The sequence below is a fragment of the Bufo bufo genome, chromosome 5 (genome assembly GCF_905171765.1).
Source record: "Bufo bufo chromosome 5, aBufBuf1.1, whole genome shotgun sequence".
NCBI lineage: Eukaryota > Metazoa > Chordata > Amphibia > Anura > Bufonidae > Bufo > Bufo bufo.
The window spans coordinates 120,832,561-120,852,758 of record NC_053393.1 but is presented as its reverse complement, the minus strand read 5'-3'; the positions used below and the strand labels follow the sequence as shown (position 1 = coordinate 120,852,758).

Here is a 20,198-nt window from a genome sequence, read left to right as displayed (position 1 = left end):
GACACCGGGAGTTTTGTATCCATCGGTAGGAAGAGATACGGACAAAGACTTATCTCCGTAACAAGGTAAATACAAACCTGTGCAAATAAAAATCAGCACATTACTGTGGGTACATTTTCTAAACGGGGAAAAAGCATCTGCTAAATCAGGTGGTATGTTTGATGTTTTATTTTTTTTTCCAAGTGCTTATTTTAGTAGAGACAAGTCAGAGCAACCGGACTGGTCTTATTTTTCTTTTCAAGATGTTACGCTGGTCATCTGACTGGCTTTCTTAATTAGTATTGTGATTGAGAGGCAGTCAGATGACTAGCAAAACGTACGGCCAGTTGCTCTGCCGGATACTGTGATAATTACTATAGACCTACCATGACCTTGATGAATGAGAGCCTTCATACACATTCTATCTTCCGCTAAAAATAATTTGCCAGTTGGTCTTTATTTCACATTTTCAACAGTTTGTCTTCTACGTCCTTCTCTGCAGGCAGTTTTATCCTTTTTCCCTGAGCTCTATTAAAAAGCTGCTTTGACGTCTCTATCTGTAGCCCTGATCACTACCCCCCTCTAAGAGCTCCTAAAGGCTCCTAATTCCTCCCGGATAGGTCATCAATATCCGATCAGCTAGGGTCAGACTCTGGGGACCCCCATCGATCAGCTGTTAGAAGAGGTCAGGTGCTCCGTGAGCGCCGTGGCCTCTTCCTAGCCCATGTGATGTCACTGTACATCAATCACGTGGCCTAGTTGCGGCTCAGCCTCATTTGAAGCAAAAGGGCTGAGCTGTCATTCCAAGCATATCCGCAGGGATGCTCAACCTGCATCCCTCCAGCTATTGCAAAACTAAAACTCCCAGCTTGCCCTAATGGCTGTAGGCATTCCAGGCATGCTGGGAGTTGTAGTTTGGTAACAGCTGGAGGGCCGCAAGTTGAGCATCCCTGTGCTAGACTATGTAAGGCAGTTTGCTTGGAAAGCCGCTGGGAGTTTGCAGCACTTGCCAGAGCTCTGAGTGTGGCGGCACCCTAAGCAGCTGAGCGGCAGAGCCCCGCTAATGTGATAATGATGACCTATCCAGAGGATAGGCTATCATTTCCTGGATAACCCCTTTAAGGGTAAGCTATCAATATAAAAATTGGGAAACCCCTTTAAGCACTGTGTAGTTTTCAAAAGTGAAGGCAGAAGTGGCAAAAGTTGGCTGTCTTGACAACATGTCATTTCAGGTTACCTTTCTGAATAAGCTGTGTGTACATAAGAATTAAAACGATATCTGCTCATTATTTTCTGTGTATTCTGCAGTAATCACTAGTCGTCGTCCCCGCCCCCGCAGACTCTTATTTCAAAGGGTAACTGTACCTATTGCGGATTACGTGCAGACTTTCTTGCGGAAAACCACAGAGAAATACAATACCAGCAAAGCGAATGAGATTTGACAAAACTCATGTACAAATTTTTTATTTTTTTTCCTTCGGTGCAGAAATTGACCTGCTGTGTGGCTTTTAAAATCCGCAGTATGTCAATTGTGCAATTCCGCACCTACTGTAGAGTGGTTTTCCCTATAGACTTCAATGGAGTTGTTAACCAGAAGATCTGCACCAAAATGATGATAGAGTGGATTTATGTGCTGTTTTGGCATCTATTTTCAGCACACAAACCTGCACCGTATGCATGGGCCCTAGTGTCTGCTTTCCCCGAACTTGTGTGTAGACTAGCTGCTGTGATGTCTCACATACACAGAAAAGGAAACCCTCATCCTCTCTTCAGCGTGGAGGACATAGTACAGCAGTACCGAACATTGTTGCTGGGAATCCTTCATTTACATCAGTTTGTAAATTTGGATGATGCAGCAGTGTTTGTGAATCTGTGCCTCTGTCTCCTTCCAGCTGCTCTCTCCTTCTCTCTTCATAGACTTCTATGAGCAACATGTAACATCGACCCTTCAGTGACATCATAATCCGTCTAGTCACTCGAGACTCATTTTAGCTCTTAATTGAAGATAAATGATCAGTGCAGGAGAAGTGGCTGATAAGTGTATAAAGAAGCATTTTTCTCTTATATGATAAATTACTGGGTTTCTTGTATTCACTTGTACTATTGATTTCTGCAAATTTTCTTGAAATGAAAGTACTCATTTAAAGGGGTTGTCCGGGTTCAGAGCTGAACCTGGACATCCCTTCATTTTCACCCCGGCAGCATCCCTGACAGGAGCATCGGAGCAGTTCATGCTCCGATGCCCTCCTTTGCCCTGCGCTAAATCGCGCAGGGCAAAGGCATTTTTTGGGAGATCCGGTGACGTACCGGGGCTCTCCATGGGGCTGCCAGTAAAATGGCTAGGACAGCGCTAAAGCCCGCCCATCAGAGCCGGTGATGTCACCGAACACACTGCCGGGCAGAAGTTTCCGCCCGGCAGTGTGTTATTGAAAACAAAAGAGCCCGTGCCCTGCGCGATGTAGCGCAGGGCAAGGGAGCTCATCGGAGCATGAGATGCTCCGATGCTAGCTTAAGGGAGGCTGCCTGGGTAAAAATAAGGGTATGTCTCGGTTCAGCTCTGAACCCGGACAACCCCTTTAAAGGTATCAAATAGTAGTCATATAATGTCCAGAAATGGTGTTATTCATCGTGTATACACACATGGCGGCCTGTCCAGAAAAGTACCTGAAACTACACTTAAATGATGACAGAGCAGCAGAATGTTGGGAAGGAAGCGCTCCTTCCTGACAATCTCCTGCTCACTGGTGGAGGAGACCGCTATATTTACATGCATCAATCTCCTTCACAGTATGGGGAGGAGTAAACGCTAAGGTCATCGCTCTTCCACTTACGGACTCGTTTGCAGCAGATCGTGTATACCCAGCATAATCTGCTGCCGGCAAACCATACTTTTTGTATGTGTACACACCGATGAGTGAGCATTCAGCTCGTTCATTGGGTAATCGGCGGTACATTTACACTGCCAGATAATCGCTGACATGTGTTCCTATGAATACTGGTTAGCCATTATCTTTGGGGATTCTCGGTAAATGGCCCTTTACACTTTAGATCACTGGGCACTACTGGCGATCATCTGTTCTCCAGGGGTCCTCGAGGTGAGCCGCTTCCATTTGAATGAGGCATTTGTTTTCCTCTTGGACAATGTAAATGGAGGAGCGATGCGCGGCAGCTAAAGGTTATGTCTTCACTCACCAGTCTGTGTGATCTTCTGAGTCATCCTCTAAGTGTGGCTTCTGGGCTGAACTGCCAGATTAGGAATATAAATGACACTGCTCTAAATATAGGCTCCCAACTTTGTTCCCTTGTGTCAATGAAATGCTCCGAGATGCTTTTAGTATTTTAATAATTTCCTTCTAGTGGATTGTTTGATACCAGACTTTTTTTCTTTCTCTTTTCTGTGCACTTTACCGATTGGCTGCATTTTTGCCGTTGTATATTCCCAGCTATAGCTCGGAGTTGATCACATCTGTTCAGGAAGAAGTGACTGCTTAGTGCACACACTTCATATAATGTAAGGCGTGTGCTATTGTGCCTTGAACATATGGAATCCCAATATCCTTTCCATATGACTAGTTTGTGAAATTCGTTCACGCTTCCCTTGCTGGTAAAAGGCGAATTGCGTTATGGATTCCATCACCACGGACCCTAATGCAAATCTATGACGGAATGCATAACGGAATGCCCTTAGAGGCATTCCGTTATTCATTCCGTCATAATAGAAGTCTATGGCCTGCAAAACGGGTCCCGCTTCCGTTATGCTGGGGAGTCCTCTCCTGCATAACGGAAGCGGGATGGATCCATTATGCAGGCTATAGACTTCTATTATGACGGAATGAATAACGGAATGCCTCTAAAGGCATTACGTTATGCATTCCGTCATAGATTTGCGTTATGGTCCGTGGTGATGGAATCCATAACGCAATTCGCCTTTTATCAGCAAACGAAGCGTGAACGAAATTCTAAATATGAAATTCGCTCATCTCTACATATGACTATTAAATGTTGTGTGTGTTTATTTTATTATATTTTTTGTATAATTGGAGGGTTGTCTGGATAGGTCATCAATATCAGATCCGCGCTGCAGTATGGAGGTCTGTATAGTTCCAGTGCCGGAGCTACTCGGGAACAGCTGATGTGTGGGGTGTCGGACGCTGATCTGATATTGATCTCCTATTCTATTTCTGCTGACCCACCATGCAAATGCACACCCTTAAAGAAGTGGCCTGTTAGTAAAATTATAGCCCTTTTTCTATTTTTGATGTGACACCTGTAGGTCACATCACTTTACCCCCGCTGCATAGCAGAAGATCGCCATGTGTGCTGTGAAAAAAGTGATGGTCATCAGGTGCTGCATCCTTAGGACACGAGATGGCGGTGGGCAGAGGGTGCAATTACGCCTGTATAAGAGTCGTAGACGCCGTTCAGGCCATTTTACTCCTTAAAAAAAGTCTAAGGCCCCTTTCACACCGCCGAGTAGTCCGCGCAGGTGCAATGCGTGACGTGAACGCATAGCACCCACACTGAATCCTGACCCATTCATTTCAATGGGGCTGTGTACATGAGCATTGTTTTTCACGCAGCACTTGCGCTGCGTGAATATCGCAACAGGTTCTATGTTCTGAAATGAATGGGGCTGCGTGAAAATCGCGTAGCATCCGCAAGCAAGTGCGGATGCGGTGCGATTTTCACGCATGGTTGCTAGGAGATAATGTTAGTAAATAGGGATGAGCGACCCCGGACCCCTGTATGTTGGACAAGCTGACGGTAGGGCACATTCACACCACTGTTAGATGAGCAGAATGAAAATAACAGAAGTGCTGGATCGGGCACATAACCGAACGGTGCTGAACAGACCCCGCCGACTATGATGGAGTCCGTTCGGGGTCCTGTCTTCTTACCAGACAAAGTCCTGCATGCAAGGTTTATTTATATTTTTTTTGTCCGGTCTTTTTGACAGAATCTGCGACAGAGACCCCAAACTGAGCCTCCAAGTGCAGGCCTACGTATTATGTATTTGAATTACTTCTCCTCGGCTAAAAATACCCCTCAAAAACTGTAAGGGGAGGATTTTTACTCCTGTGGGAAAAAGTGTAGTGTGACCTCTGGTGAGGGGAGCGTGATTCTCTTCTCCGTATGCGCTGAACAGTAAAGAATTGCGGTTTGGATACGGACCCAAAATATGGTTGTGTGCGCGAGCTCTTGTGCAGTGTCGATGTAGTTTGCTGTGCAGCTTTAAAACCTTGAAATCTGCAATATGTCAATTTTATTGCAAAGTCATTGCGGATTTAACCCACTGCAATGCACAGGGTGAGATCTGCATCAAGTCCCCAACAATATCTGGGTGGAAAACGCACGTAAGGTTAAACGCGCGCTGTATCTAGTACATTCATGGGTAGATGTTACACAGGGATTCTTCTTTAGGGCTCATTCATACGGCCGGCTGTTCGAAATGCTCTATTATTTGAAGGGCAACGGAACTATGGATGCGGACAGCACATGGTGTGCTGTCCACATCTTTTGCATCTGTTTCGCAGAATTGCAGAACGGATGCGCACCTGTACATACGGCCGTCTGAATGAGCCCCTATGTGAATGCTAAGATTCCCTTTGGTTTTGGACTTCCAGATTTTTTCTAATACTCTTACACTCTGTATTGAAGTGAAGCTCAATTTGATAAAATTGGCCATGACTTCTCCCAGCAGGTGGCGCCACACTACAGTTTCCGCTGTGCGTTGCTGAGGCGGACACAGACTGATCTTTCTCTCTATTCTTATACTTGAGGTTGTATTGAAGCTGCGAGAGGCAGAACCCAGAAGTTGCAATATCGCCTGTACAAGCAATTTTATGCTTTGCAAAATGTCTCGTGCGTATTTGTGCACATGAGACTTTCTTTGGTCCGAAGCTTTGTTTTAGAGCAGTCTAGTCTGTTCAGTTCCTTCCTCCCACATAGGGCTGCAGTAAATGATTATTTTAGTAATCGAGTATTCTATCGATTTTTTTTTTTTTTTTTTTTTTTTTTTTTTTTTATACGATTAATCGAGTAATCTAATAAGAAGAGAATTAATAGACTGTTTTCCTTTATAAAAACTCATCAGACCCCCTACCATCAGTCCCCAACACCCTTCGTTCCCCACTGTGCGATCAGCCCAAGTGCATCAGTTCCCCCAGTGCCATCAGCTCCACTATCCCCCCAGTGCCATCAGCTCCACTATCCCCCCAGTGCCATCAGCTCCACTATCCCCCCAGTGCCATCAGCTCCACTATCCCCCCCAGTGCCATCAGCTCCACTATCCCCCCCAGTGCCATCAGCTCCACTATCCCCCCCGGTGCCATCAGCTCCACTATCCCCCCCCGGTGCCATCAGCTCCACTATCCCCCCCCGGTGCCATCAGCTCCACTATCCCCCCCCGGTGCCATCAGCTCCACTATCCCCTCCCGGTGCCATCAGCTCCACTATCCCCCCCCAGTGCCATCAGCTCCACTATCCCCCCCCAGTGCCATCAGCTCCACTATCCCCCCCCAGTGCCATCAGCTCCACTATCCCCCCCCAGTGCCATCAGCTCCACTATCCCCCCCCAGTGCCATCAGCTCCACTATCCCCCCCCAGTGCCATCAGCTCCACTATCCCCCCCCAGTGCCATCAGCTCCACTATCCCCCCCCCAGTGCCATCAGCTCCACTATCCCCCCCCAGTGCCATCAGCTCCACTATCCCCCCCCAGTGCCATCAGCTCCACTATCCCCCCCCAGTGCCATCAGCTCCACTATCCCCCCCCAGTGCCATCAGCTCCACTATCCCCCCCCAGTGCCATCAGCTCCACTGCTCCTTCCTCTTCTCTGCGTGCTGCACTGGATCCTGACATCACACAGCGTCTGATCATAGTGCGCACTTACGTGCACCATGACCTGGCGATGTGTCAGAATCCAGTGCAGCGCGGGACGGGCCGGCAGGTGACCACGGAGCGGTAAGTAATGGCAAACGCTTCACTCCCGCTCTGTGGTCACATGGCACAAACTAATCCTAGATGCAAAAAATTTGCATCTGTTATTTTTGTGTCTAATTACTCGATTTAATCGAGTAATTGTTTCAGCCCTACTCCCGCGCCATTAACCCTGGCATGGGTGGCAGAGATGGGCCTTGCACAGGCTGCGCTGATGCAGCGCTTCAGATCACCACAGGATCTTGGCACCTTCTGTAATGGCTGGAATCTGAGATCTTCTTTTTTTTGTTTGAGAAAAACTTCAGCTTTACTTATTTAAGAACAGTCCTACCATTCAGCAAAATGCAAAGAAGAAAAACTCTTCTGTTAAAATTTTCCCATCACATACAATGGGGCCATATCACTAGGATATGCCCCCATTGTCTGATACAACCAGAACGGATCGGGGAAATGAAGGGGGCATGTGCAGCCCCCCTCCATTCACTTCAATGGGGCCGCCGAAAATAGCCCTGGCTCTATTTCTGACTGCCCTATAGAAATGAATGGGAGCAGGGGCCGCTCGTGCGCTCCTATTCACTTCTATGGGAACAGCGCTTGGTGGACGGACCCTGGGAAACCCAAGGTCCTCCAGCCACAGGTCTCCTGCTCCGTTCTCCTTGTAGGTGCGGGTCGTGTCCTAGCGATATGCCCACATTGTATGTGATGTCAAAACCCCTTTGCTAATCCAGCACTGCCATTCAGGTGCTCCTAGTAGTTTAAGGATAGCAGCAAAATACCGCGAGAGTTATCTTCCTGGGCCTGTCTGCCGGAGCCCACTAGGGTTCTGCGCTGCTCTTAGTTGGTTTCAATAGAACTACATGCTTTCTGCCTCTCTTGGAATACAGCACATTTTTGGGGGTCCTAGAAAACGCTGTCGGTGAAGAAAGGTCTCATTGGCCCCTGAAGTGCTGATGGTGATATTGATTCTGTTCTGTAATACTTGACGTGTAATAGTTTTACCTCATTTTTCAATGCCATGGGTGTACATGATAAATAACACTATTTCTAGGCACTGTGACCTGTATATGGTATTTTTAGCAGTTTTTCCCTTTGTAATCTGTCGTCTGTCTAGACCAGGGATCTGCAACCTTCGGCACTCCAGCTGCTGTGAAATTACAACTCCCAGCATGCGCACTTACTCGCCTGTTCTTGTAACTCCTATAGAAGCGAATGGAGGATTCTGGGAGTTGTAGTTTCAGAACAGCTGGAGTGCCGGAGGTTGCTGACATGGAGAAGCAGGAGATTCTACTTCCTAACTTTCTGTAGCACGGCCTCAGAAGCATCGCAGTACTGAGCAGTTTAGATGTGGGTCCAGCAGTTAGTGTCCCTCTGGCTCAAGAAAAAAAGACATTAAAGGGGTTATACAGGTTAGGGTACTTTCACACTTGCGGCAGAGAGATCCGGCAAGCAGTTCCGTCGCCGGAACTGCCTGCCGGATCAGGCAAAACGTATGCCAACTGATGGCATTAGTAAGACTGATCAGGATCCTGATCAGTCTTAAAAATGCCTGATCAGTCAAAAAAATGCATTGAAATGCCGGATCCATCTTTCCGGTGTCATCCGGCAAAACGGATCCGGCATTTTTTTTTTTCATCTTTTTTTCAGTCTGCGCATGCGCATACCGGAAGGACGGATCCGGCTTTCCGGTATTCTGAATGGCACTAATACATTCCTATGGGGAAAAAATGCCAGATACATCATTCAGGCAAGTCTTCAGTTTTTTTCGCCGGAGATAAAACCGTAGCATGCTGCGGTTTTATCTTTTTTGCCTGATCAGTCAAAACGACTGAACTGAAGACATCCTGATGCCTCCTGAACGGATTACTCTCCATTCAGAATGCAGGATAAAACTGATCAGTTCTTTTCCGATATTGAGCCCCTGTGACGGAACTCTATGCCGGAAAAGAAAAACAATAGTGTGAAAGTACCCTAAAGATAATGACCTATTTTTAGGATAGGTAATAAGTTATTACATTGGCAGAGGTCTGAGTCCAGGTGTTTTAGGGAGCCACCTCTCACTGGAGCTCCGGTTAGTGCTGCAGGCTCCCGGCCGCTTTCCAAGCACAGCACCGTACATCATATAGTGGCTTTGGTTGGTATTGCAGCTCAGCCCCAGTGACTTAGATAGGGGTGAGCTGAAACTAGGCCATGTGACCGATGTACAGTGACATCACATGGCCTAGGAAGAGGCTGTGGTGCTCATGGAGCGCCTGACCTCTTCAAACGTCTGATCAGCCGGGGTCCCATGTGTCGGGCTTCGCTGGTCTGAGACTGATGACCTATCCTGAGGATAGAACAGACCGGCACTCGCTGTAGCAGTTCTAATGCTTCTTCGTTTGTCGCATTAGATACGTATATGTGACACGTTCCATATATGTATGTGACAATAAACGAAGAATCACTATAACGACGACAGTGCGTGCTGGTCTTCTCCTTATTGCTACATGGGGCGCCTTGACTAGATGCGTGCACCACCCTATAAACTGAGTGCTGATTGAGCAATACACAACTATCCAGAGGATAGGCCATCAGTAGTAATTCCCGGATAACCCCTTTAACTGGGGAACAAACGGAACACTTACATGGTGACCTCCAATACTGCAGAACTGTTCTCAGAATCCAAGATGGTGGCACCACTTCTCAGACTACCTGATTCACACTATGCCGTTGGTAGCACAAGACACTTTTCGATGCCCTTGGATTGGCCAGCTCTGGTCAGGTGAGCAGTACTGGCCAATCCAAGTGCAGAGCTGGACAAGTAGGAAGTGACCTGGGCTACTGGTGCACTGTTTGCATCAGATAGTCTCAGAAGCTGTGTGGCCATTTTGGATGGCAGAGTAATGGATCTGCAACTAAAAAAGATGAAAGGAGGCAAGGTCACCAGGTAAGTGTCCTCTTCATTCCCCAGTTATTGTGAAGTTTTTTTCATGAACCAGAGGGTCACTTTGACAGTAAATGATGTAAAACCGTTGGCAGGCTGTCTGTATCCAGCAGCTTGTCCCTTCTCCTCCCGTCTCCATAGACTTCTATATAGTTTTCAGTGAGCATGAGTAGAGGATTGGGTTGGTGCGGGGCAGGAGAGGAGTCGGAGGAGACAGATGCATCTTTTTCTCTGATAAAATATATTACTAAGTTTCTTATATTTTGCCTGTGTTGCAGGTTTATTTTAAAAAAAAATGAAAGGACTGTTACGTTTTAAATTCTGCAAAATAAAAAACTTGTCTTCATTTAATTTTTTGTTTTTGTTTTATTTTTCAGGAGAGAAATCGAAACAAACAATAATTAGATGGAGTTAATCTTTCTGTAAAACACTAATGATGCAGACTCTGGAAATCGCCTACTTTGTGGAAGAAAACCTAATTAATGCATTTTATTTCTGCTTCTGGCAACGTCCTTGAACACTTTAGCATAAAATTGACTTTTTTTTTTTTCTTCCCCTTCCTCCTTTGTAAATTTTTTATTTTATTATTTTTATTTTTTCATCAGTGCATTGCCCTTGTACTCATCACCAAACACTTGAGAACTTGTCAAGCACTTTCTGTCCTGAAGCTTTTAACCAATATCTGCTGTCGTTTTTGTAATCAAGCTGCGGCGCGGGAGTCCCATTGAACGCAAGGATTCCTTTGTCCCTTTTTTTTTTTTTTTGTGTCCATTACTAACTCTTAGGAAAGTGGTTAGTTAATGAGATTGAGAATTATCTCTTCATTCATTTTATTTAAAATTTTTCTTTTTTGCTTTTTATAAATATTTTTTTATTTTGTTAGCTGCTGGTAAAATGAAAAAGAAATCATGCCGTCTTTAAATCATGAGTTCAAAGAATAGTCGTCTCGAGAATTTTTGTAGTGACATCCCTATGGTAAATGAAGTCTTATACTGTGTTGCCATAGGTGCCCTTTGTTTTAGTGTTAGGAATCAATGCAGCTTTGTGGCAACCTCCTGTTTAATGCACATCTATACTTCTGTAAGACTGAGCGGGCACTTCTCTGGGTTCACACACCATTTTTAATGCATGCCTCCCATTTCAGACGCTAAAATGAGAACATATATCCTTAGGATAGGTCATCAATAACCGATTGGAGGGGGTCCGACACCTGGTACCCACTCATCAGCTGTCCAGAATGAACACAGACAATGGAACAGGAAGCAGGCAGCGCCGTACATTATGTATTGGCTACACAGTGGTCGGAGCTGTGCTTCTGGGTTCGTTCTCTGTGTTTGTTCTGACAGTTGCTATGAACAGCTGATTGGTGGAGATGCCGAATATCGGATCCCCACTCATCTATTATTGATGACCTATCCTTGGGATAGGTCGTCAGCATCTATAACCCAGAAACCCCCCATCCTTTAAGCTTTCGTATTCAGTACTTTAATCCTGATCACATCCAACCAGATTCAGTCGTTGACCTAAAGCAATAGTGTGCTGAAGATTTCATAACAGGGGGACAATTATCCTGAGAGAATTAAAGAATTTATCCCATCTTGCCGTTTCCACAGAGCGATGGGACGAAGCATTGACCCTAGGTGGTCGGGCTTACGGACACAGACGAGTGGAACAGTGCGCCGCTGTTTGTGTTTTCCGTTGTATTAAATGGCAACTACACAAGCGACGTAGCAGAACAAGCTACACTGCTCCCATAACTTCATGAGTTACAGAAGCAGCGGACTCTGTCCCAATTACTAAAATGGGAGTTGTGCCATCCCGCTTGGAAGTTTCCATAATCCCTCCACCCAGGGCCACCACTTAGTCCCATCTCTCTGGAAGTGGCAAGATGGGACAATCCCTTTCAAGAATTTTTCTTGCTTAAAGCCTTGACAGACTATCGCTAGGATATATATATAGTAAGGTGTTAAAGGGGTTGCCTGGGTTCAGAGCTGAACCCGGACATCCCTCCATTTTCACCCCGGCAGTCCCCCTGACATGAGCATCGGAGCAGTTCATGCTCCGATGCTCTCCTTTGCCCTGCGCTAAATTGCGTAGGGCAAAGGCATTTAGGAGTTCCGGTGACGTACCGGGGCTCTCCATGGGGCTGACAGGAACCCCGGTGATGTCACCGGCACTGATGGGCGGGATTTAGCTCTGCCCAAGCCAGTATAACGGCTAGGGCAGAGCTAAAGCCCACCCCTCACAGCCGGTGACGTCACCGAACACACTGCCGGGCGGAAGTTACCGCCCGGCAGTGTGTTATTGTAAACAAAAGAGCCCGTGCCCTGTGCAATTTAGCGCAGGACACGGGAGCGCATTGGGGCATGAGATGCTCCGATGCTAGGCTCAGGGATGCTGCTGGGGTGAAAATAAGGGTATGTCTGGGTTCAGAGGGATCGGCTCACCAGTGCCTCAGAATATCCAAGCGTGGTGCACGGACGTCAGGGGTGGGTCCCAAATCTCCTATACTGTATATTCAGCAGTTTGTTAGAGTGTGCATCAGTGTCCAATTGGTGTTGTCTAACTGTTCTAGTAATTGTTAGGGCTCTTAACAAAGAAAGGACAGTGCCACGTGGCACGCTCAACTTTTTTAAATTTTTTTATTATTTAATCCTGAAATCAGAGACTGATTTTATAGCCATCTGTGTGACCATAAAAAAATAAATTAATCTTTGGGCCCACAGTATTGCAACTTAATTTTAGTCATACATGATCAATATCAAGGGGGCAAACTATGTAAAAAAAATGTTACCCTTAAGAGAATATACATGGGAATCAGTGTCACCTAAAAGGAGTTGGTATTACACTCACTGTGCTGTCCTGCAGCTCCATCCGCAGAAGAGGAAGGGTAGCGGGATATAAAGCGCCAGCCAGAGCTGAAATCTCTCCTCCCACACGTTATAGAGAAGGGAAGCTGCACTTTGATTTAGGGACTTTCAGGCTCCAGGTACTTGCTGAACACTAGTATTGTGATTTATGGCCCTACAATATGTTTGGTGTTTACTGGGTTTACACTTTAAGTAGGGTACGAGTTAGGCTAGGGCTACATGCACGGCAAAAGATTGCAGCGTTTTGCTGCTTCATCGCAACGGATGATGGTGAATGTGGTTCTGCCGCTACCTGCAAGCTGCTGAAACGGTGACGGTCACAGAAATCCAAACCAGCCGTATTTCCGCACAACTGCATTCACTATCGTTCGCGATCATAATGTCCCATGGTGCCCTAGCCTAAAACTTCCCTAAGAGCGGTGCAGACATGTTTGTATGTTTAAAATGTGGTGTGTGAACAGAGCCTCATTGCTTGCAAACGAGTGTCACCGTGTCAGTCAGTCCACGCGAGGCTTTTTATAATCTGATTCTCTTTAACTTTGCAGACCTGACCAAGCGCCCTCATGAAATGGAAACCTCGTTAACTAGCTAATAAAGAGTTAGTGAGAATGCATGTGGCGTTCGGCACTGTTCATCACTTGGAATAACTTTATGGGCGCAGTTTTTCGTTTCCACTCGTAGATCCATCCACCCATATTGTGATTTATTTTTATTTTTTAAGTGCCTCCTTTTTATTTTATTTTTTTCATTTTGTCCTAGTATAGAGAAATAATCTGATCATGTATTACAGGCAAACGTATTAATGTAAAGTCTATGAGCGTGAGAATATGACCGTAGTCGTGCATTCTTTCCAAAGCTGCTTTCTAGCTTCAACTAATGTAACCTTGGGGTCATTTTCCTAGTAGAAATGTATTTCTATGCTAATCCTGTTTGTCCATGAGGATTGTGTTACTTGCCGTTATTTTTTTTATTTTTTTTGCTTTCATAGTAAAGAATGGTTGACATATCTACACTTCTGAAAGAAATTCTAACCACCTAATATATTTAATTTCATTTACTTGTAGTCTATGCTTCTATATTGAATTGAGAGAGTCTATGTATTTCCATACTGAAATAAATCTAAGATGACATACAGTACACTAAGAGAATTGTGAAACTGCCCATTTCAATCTTGTCCTGATGGTTTACTGAATGCAAATGTCTCACGATGGAAAACTGTTGGCATGGAGAAACCATGGCCGTTTCTTAAAGGCGGACTCCACAAAAATCCCAATGGTCCCAACCAAACTCGCAGCAGCCCAGGGGCCTGAAAAATAGGTTATTTCCGGTCCTCTCGCTGGAAAATTTGAGGTTGTCAGTGGTTTTATTTCCCAAGCAGAACATCCTACTGCAGAGCCTAAAGAGAGAACTGTTACATAATACATTGGGAAACTTGTCTTCTCCAGTGTTTGCACTTTTAACACCTGAGTTAAATTTTCATTGGAGTAAATCTGGCCATCCATACTGGATGTATATTGGCCAAACCTGACGTTTTTGACAGGATCTGTCTACCATCTAAAGTATATGAGGGCCTTCTGATCCTCTGCCAACGGCAGATGTCAGGGGGGGGAGAAGGATCAGTCTTCTACGATTTCAAGACGCTGGATCCATTTGTTCTTGGAGATAAGCCATGGCTATAGGGGTCTGAGTGGCCTCGCTCCACTCTTCCATTGAGAACACGTGTAGTTGAGTGTGTATGGATGAGTCAGGAGAGAGATTTGTCAGCCAAACGAGGGTTCAACTGATTGTTATGTAATGTGTATGGTAAGCCTAAGACTTTAATGTACTGTATATGGATTTGGAGACTATAATAAATGGGTTGTCTGAGGTTTAGATATTGATGACCGTCGGGCTCCTGTTTGAAGACTGCTGTGGGGCTCTGCCTCTTCCTAGGCCAGTGTCATCACATTCATGGTCACGTGGTTTATGTGAATGCTCCTGAGCCGCTATACCAAGCACAGCTGCTGTTCAATGTATGATGCTGTAAAGAGGCCGCATCACTTACCAGAGGGCTGCAGTCTTCAAACCGCTGACTGAGGGAGTATAGTGGTCAGACCCCCACCAATCAGATATTGATGACTTTTCTACCGAGGCTAGGCCATCAATATCGAAATCCTAGAAGACTCTTTTTAATATGCATGGAAATGTTATGAGGTGATACAGAAATTACTAAGGCATAAAGTAGAAAGATGTGAAAGTTAGAATTTTCAGCAATGTATCCTTCATAAGAATGTCTCAACTTACTCAGGTTAACGAAGAGTCTGTTCTGGCCGGTTGTGTTTTTGCTGTGACTGTGAAAATTTTGGCAACAACAAAAATTGGACCACTACGCAGTGATGATCGTAATGAGGCCCACTTGCTACCATGTCATGGCAGCAAGTCAGGCCTCCATTGTTAGATGGACAAAACCTGAGCATTTTATGTGGCCTGATCAATTTTAAATGTACTTTAAAAGGGTCTTCAGGATAGGTCATCAGTATCAGATCTGCGGGGGTGCGACTCCCAGGACCCCTACTGATCTGCTGTTAGAAGAGGCTTGTATGCCACAGCCTCTTCCTAGGCCGGTGACCTCACTGTACATTGCCACTCAGCCCTATTCAAGTCAGTGGGGCTGAGCTGCAGTACCAAGCCCTGCCACTATACTATGTACGGTGCTGTCCTGGGAAAGCTGTTGGGAGCCTGCATAACTCACCAGAGCTTCGCTGAGCACAGCAGCTCCCTGAAACAGCTGATCGACAGGGATGCCTGGACTTGGACCCCCTCTGATCTGATAATGGATGACCTAACCTGAGGATAAGTCATGATCTTATCCAGGATTACCCTGGATATCCACAGACGTCCGTAGTGCATTGCGGATCCGCAATCCTCCCGGCCGGCACCCTCATAGAAATGCCTATTCTTGTCCGCAATTGCGGAAAAGAATAGGACATGCTCTATTTTCTTGCGGACCGGAAGATCGGGGCCGCCCTATGGAAATGCGGATGTGTAGAGCACATAGTGTGCTTTCAGCATCTTTCAGCCCCATAGAGAATGAATGGGTCCGCAGCCGTTCCGGATAATTGCGGAACGGATGCGGACCCATTCTACGGACGTCTGAATGGAGTCTTAGGCCACAAATAACATCCAGGTAAGCAACAGGTTCAATTAAAGAATTGTCTAGCTTTGGAAAACCTTTTATATATTATGGGAAACTGGATATCAGAAGATATCCTGCTAAGATCATCTCATGTAATACTTCATTTCTGGTGTGGTGGTGCAGATGGGAAATTGAAAACTTATTCCAAGTATCCCTTAGGGCAGAACTTGGACATGATCGCACCGCATTATAATGATCTATAAGGCTGTGTGTCCCTGTGAGACCTGGAATCTTTTGAATTACACTATCTCTACCATGGACCCACAGCCTTCTAAATCATTACAATGCTGTGCGATCCTGTCAGAGGAGCGGAGGTCAGAGCGGAAACTCGCTCCTGTGTGTCTGGCCTTACAGATTACAGCGGAGACTCCCTTTGATCACCTTATTTTCTTGGGACCCTTCTAACAAAGATTTACCCAAAGTGACAACTGTTTCTAGTATTTTCTATTAGAGTGACTAGACATGTCACCAAAAACCAATCCTTTTCTATGTAAAAGCCATGTATGATGCTCTACTCATTGTTTTGAGATTTGATTTCCAAATGAGATGTTTTATTTGACCTTGTAGTGATTGTTTTATGTGATTATTGCCTAATACTTTACTATTACAGTTTTGTCTGTACCTTCGTGCTGCCACGTTGTTTTTCCCGCCTAAAAACCGAAAGAGTTATGAAGCACCTCTACATTTGGGTCCTTTAATATAGCTTTACTAGCTATGATTAAATTGCTCCATATGTTATGGGCATGTTACTGTGCACTTTTGACTTAAAGCATCACTTATACCACTGCTCCCATTCACACTTTGTGGTGTAAAGACAATTAATTAAATATTTTTGTCAGTCCCATTGAAGAGCTGCTTAAGATGGCCATGCACATTAAAGGTTGGCTGAACCCTTGGATTTTTAGAGGGACTGGCCAACCAACTAATGTCTATAGAGGTCTTCCATTCTTTGGCATATCTAGGGGTAGATAAGGATTGGTCAGCATCTGGCAGTGGCTTTCTCCCCTAACATCATTCAGAACGTATGCCCTATAGACTGAATTGTGTCCATTTGCATGGGGTATTGGAAGGTATAGCCATCGGCCACATGGCCAGCGTGTAATTGGGAACAATTAGTGTACGTTGTGGTTCTCCACCACCCCTGGCTCTTAATGAGCAGTTAGTAGTGCAGGTAGTTTAGCTGTGATGAGGTCTGTCAGTTACCTGTTCTTAAAAAGCTTATAGTCCAAAGGAGGAGTATGCTCATGCCGGTTCTTATGATATCCATCCGTTTTTTTTTGTTTTTACATTGGAAAGTTAATGGATGGATCTTCTGAAAATTACATGAAAGCTTATTCAAGTGAATGGTGCATTGTCACCTCCACTATGTATGGACACAGAATGATTACAGTTGTGTTCAAAATAATAGCAGTCAGACATCACTAACCTGATCAATCACAGTTTTTGGTAGAAATGATATTTCTACATGGCAAATAATTTACTAGCAGGTGTAGTAGAGTAATAGAAATCCAACAGACCCTACACTCATGACATACATGCTGCTGATTCTCTGTAATTCAATCACTTATTGAAAGGGGCATGTTCAAAATAATAGCAGTGTGGAGTTCAATTAGTGAGGTCATTCATTCTTTGAAAAACAGGTGGCAATTATTGCCCTTATTTCAGGAAGGAAGGCAGCAAATGTTGTACATGCTGGTTACAGTGCATTTCTCTCTGAAATTCTGAGGAAAATGGGTCGTTATAGACATTGTTCAGAAGAACAGTGTACTTGATTAAAAAGTTGATTAAAGAGGGGCAAACATATAAAGAAGTGCAGAAAATGATAGGCTGCTCAGCTAAAATGATCGCAAATGCTTTAAATGGCAACCAAAACCTGAAAGACGTGGAAGAAAGCAAAAAACTACCATTCGAATGGATAGAAAATAGCCAAAATGGCAAGGACTCAGCCAACAATCAGCTCCAGGAAGATCAAAGAAGGTCTGAAGTTACCTGTGAGTACTGTTACAATTAGAAGAGGCCTATGTGAAGCCAAGCTATCTGCAAGAAGCCCCCGCAAAGTCCCACTGTTGAAAAAAAGATGTGCTGAAGAGGTTACAATTTGCCAAAGAGCACATTGACTGGCCTAAAGAGACATTTTGTGGACTGATGAAAGTAAGATGTTCTTTTTGGGTCTAGTGGCCGGAGACAGTTTGTCAGACGACCCCCAAACACAGAATTCAAGCCACAGTACACTGTGAAGACAGTGAAGCATGGTGGCACAAGCATCATGATATGGGGATGTTTCTCATACTACGGTGTTGGGCCTATTTATCTCATACCAGGGATCATGGATCAGTTTGAATACATCAGAATACTTGAAGAGGTCATGCTGCCTTATGCCAAACAGGGAATGCCCTTAATATGGGTGTTCCAACAATACAACGACCCCAAACACACCAGTAAACGTGCAACATCTTTGTTCCAGACCAACAAGATTGACGTTATGGAGTGGCCAGCCCAATCCCCGGATCTTAATCCAATAGAAAACTTGTGGGGTGACATCAAAAAGGCAGTTTCTGAGGCAAAGCCAAGAAATAGAGAAGAACTGTGGAATGTAGTCCAATCATCCTGGGCTGGAATACCTGTTCACAGGGGCCACAAGTTGGTTGACTCTATGCGACACAGATGTACAGCAACGGTTATACAACTAAATATTAGTTAAGTGATTCAAAGGAAAGCAAAATCTACAAACATTTTTCAGTTTATATAGTGAATGTTTGAGTTTGTAAAGAAGAATACAAACACTGCTATTTTTTTGAACAGCCTAATCACTTTTTTTTTTTTTTTTTTGAGGAACAATACACATTTGATATAATATATTTTGATTTGGAATAGAATGTGTAGTGTTCCCAATGCATTTGTGTGTATAGAAATAAAAGCTTTTAGAAGGATTTTGAGCTTTATTAACTTTTTTTTTTTAAACACACTGCTATTATTCTGTACATATTAAATCCCAACCCCCAGTCCTAGCACATATGGACGTGTTTGGTGATTGTACTGATCCCTCCCGCAGTTTAATAAATTTGATGCCATCTTTGTGTTCACCTAGGACCATGGTATACTTGACTGTTGCACACAAACTCATTATTTGGATACGTGGAGTAGTTATCTTTGTAGTTCCCATCTTTACAATGGATTAGTTTTTCGCTGTCCTGAATCTATGTTTGTGGATTGAAATGCACACTAGAGATAAGTGAAAGTATAATAGAGCTTTTGGTCTTTTTCAATAAAATGTCTGTGCGATGTGCGTCCATCAGACAAAAAGAAACCTTAAGTCTAATTCTGTATCAAATTGCACAATTGCCATTCGGTTTCTAGGTATATGCTTGCTATATTTAATCCGTGTTATTTTAGAGAGTGTGAGAATATCCTTGGACACCATGTTTAACCCCTATCTCTTCAGCGTTTCTCTAGGCCTTGGGCTGTCTTTGCATGCGGATACCTCTAATTTCAACAGTTGGAAAGTAACACTGCTACCTGGTTGGCTCCAGCCTAGCACACAAGCATGAGTGCAGTGTGACGGAGCTGTGCCTGTTTGCACCCACCCAGTAGGCATTTGTACTTAACATTTAAAGAGGTTCTCCGCCTACATTTGTTGAGGCTGACTTCATACCCTGTGTTGTGGTCACTTCCTGGCACTCCCCCCATCGCTGTGTTTTCGGTGCCAGAAATTCAGCACCCAGATGTTTGCTGTGATCGAGAGAGAAATATTAATTGACATTTTGGAATGTCTTGTTTTTTTGTTACATTTTTTTTTTTTTTCTAAATTAACCGATTCATGTTACGGTGGGGATTGGCAGGTCATGCCCAAAGCACGACCAAAGGTAGATGGGCTGGTGCTTCAGAATACACTATTCTGATAATTTTAGGTCCGGCAAAACCATATCGAACAGTACCAAAATACCAGTGTGAACTGAGCCCTAAGGGCACTGGCATTGTAGAGTAGTCAGGCTTGCTGTCATTTCAGCTTTGACCTGAATACTTTGGTAGCCTTAGGGCAGAAAATGACATGGTCACCTGGCAGTTCTTGTACTGCACGTTGTCGCCATGATATGCTGGATCCATACTCTGCCAGTTTCACTCAATTATAGAAGTTTTTTTTTTTTTGTCCCCTGTATTATTGATGAGTCCTGGCTCTATGATGCTTTGAGTTCTGGGTAGTAGGCCCACTGGCCAGTACCCTTAGTCGCAATATGTTCATATGAAATTTACTTTTTTTTTAAAAAAATTCTAGATAAACATCCTTTTAGTTGAGTCAGTAGGAAAACATGATGTTT

The 20,198-nt window shown here is 44.6% G+C and overlaps 1 protein-coding gene across 2 annotated transcripts in view; it reads left to right on the top strand.

The window, feature by feature from the left end:
- YTHDF3 (YTH N6-methyladenosine RNA binding protein 3) overlaps nt 1-11,559 on the top strand; it is a 37,170-nt gene extending 25,611 nt beyond the window's left edge. For both annotated transcript variants that reach the window (XM_040431397.1, XM_040431394.1), the window contains exon 5: nt 10,215-11,559. In XM_040431397.1, coding sequence (XP_040287331.1) covers nt 10,215-10,238 — 24 coding nt within the window. In that variant the 3' untranslated portion in view covers nt 10,239-11,559. The remainder of the gene's footprint in view (nt 1-10,214) is intronic.
- The last annotated feature ends 8,639 nt before the right edge of the window (nt 11,560-20,198 follow it).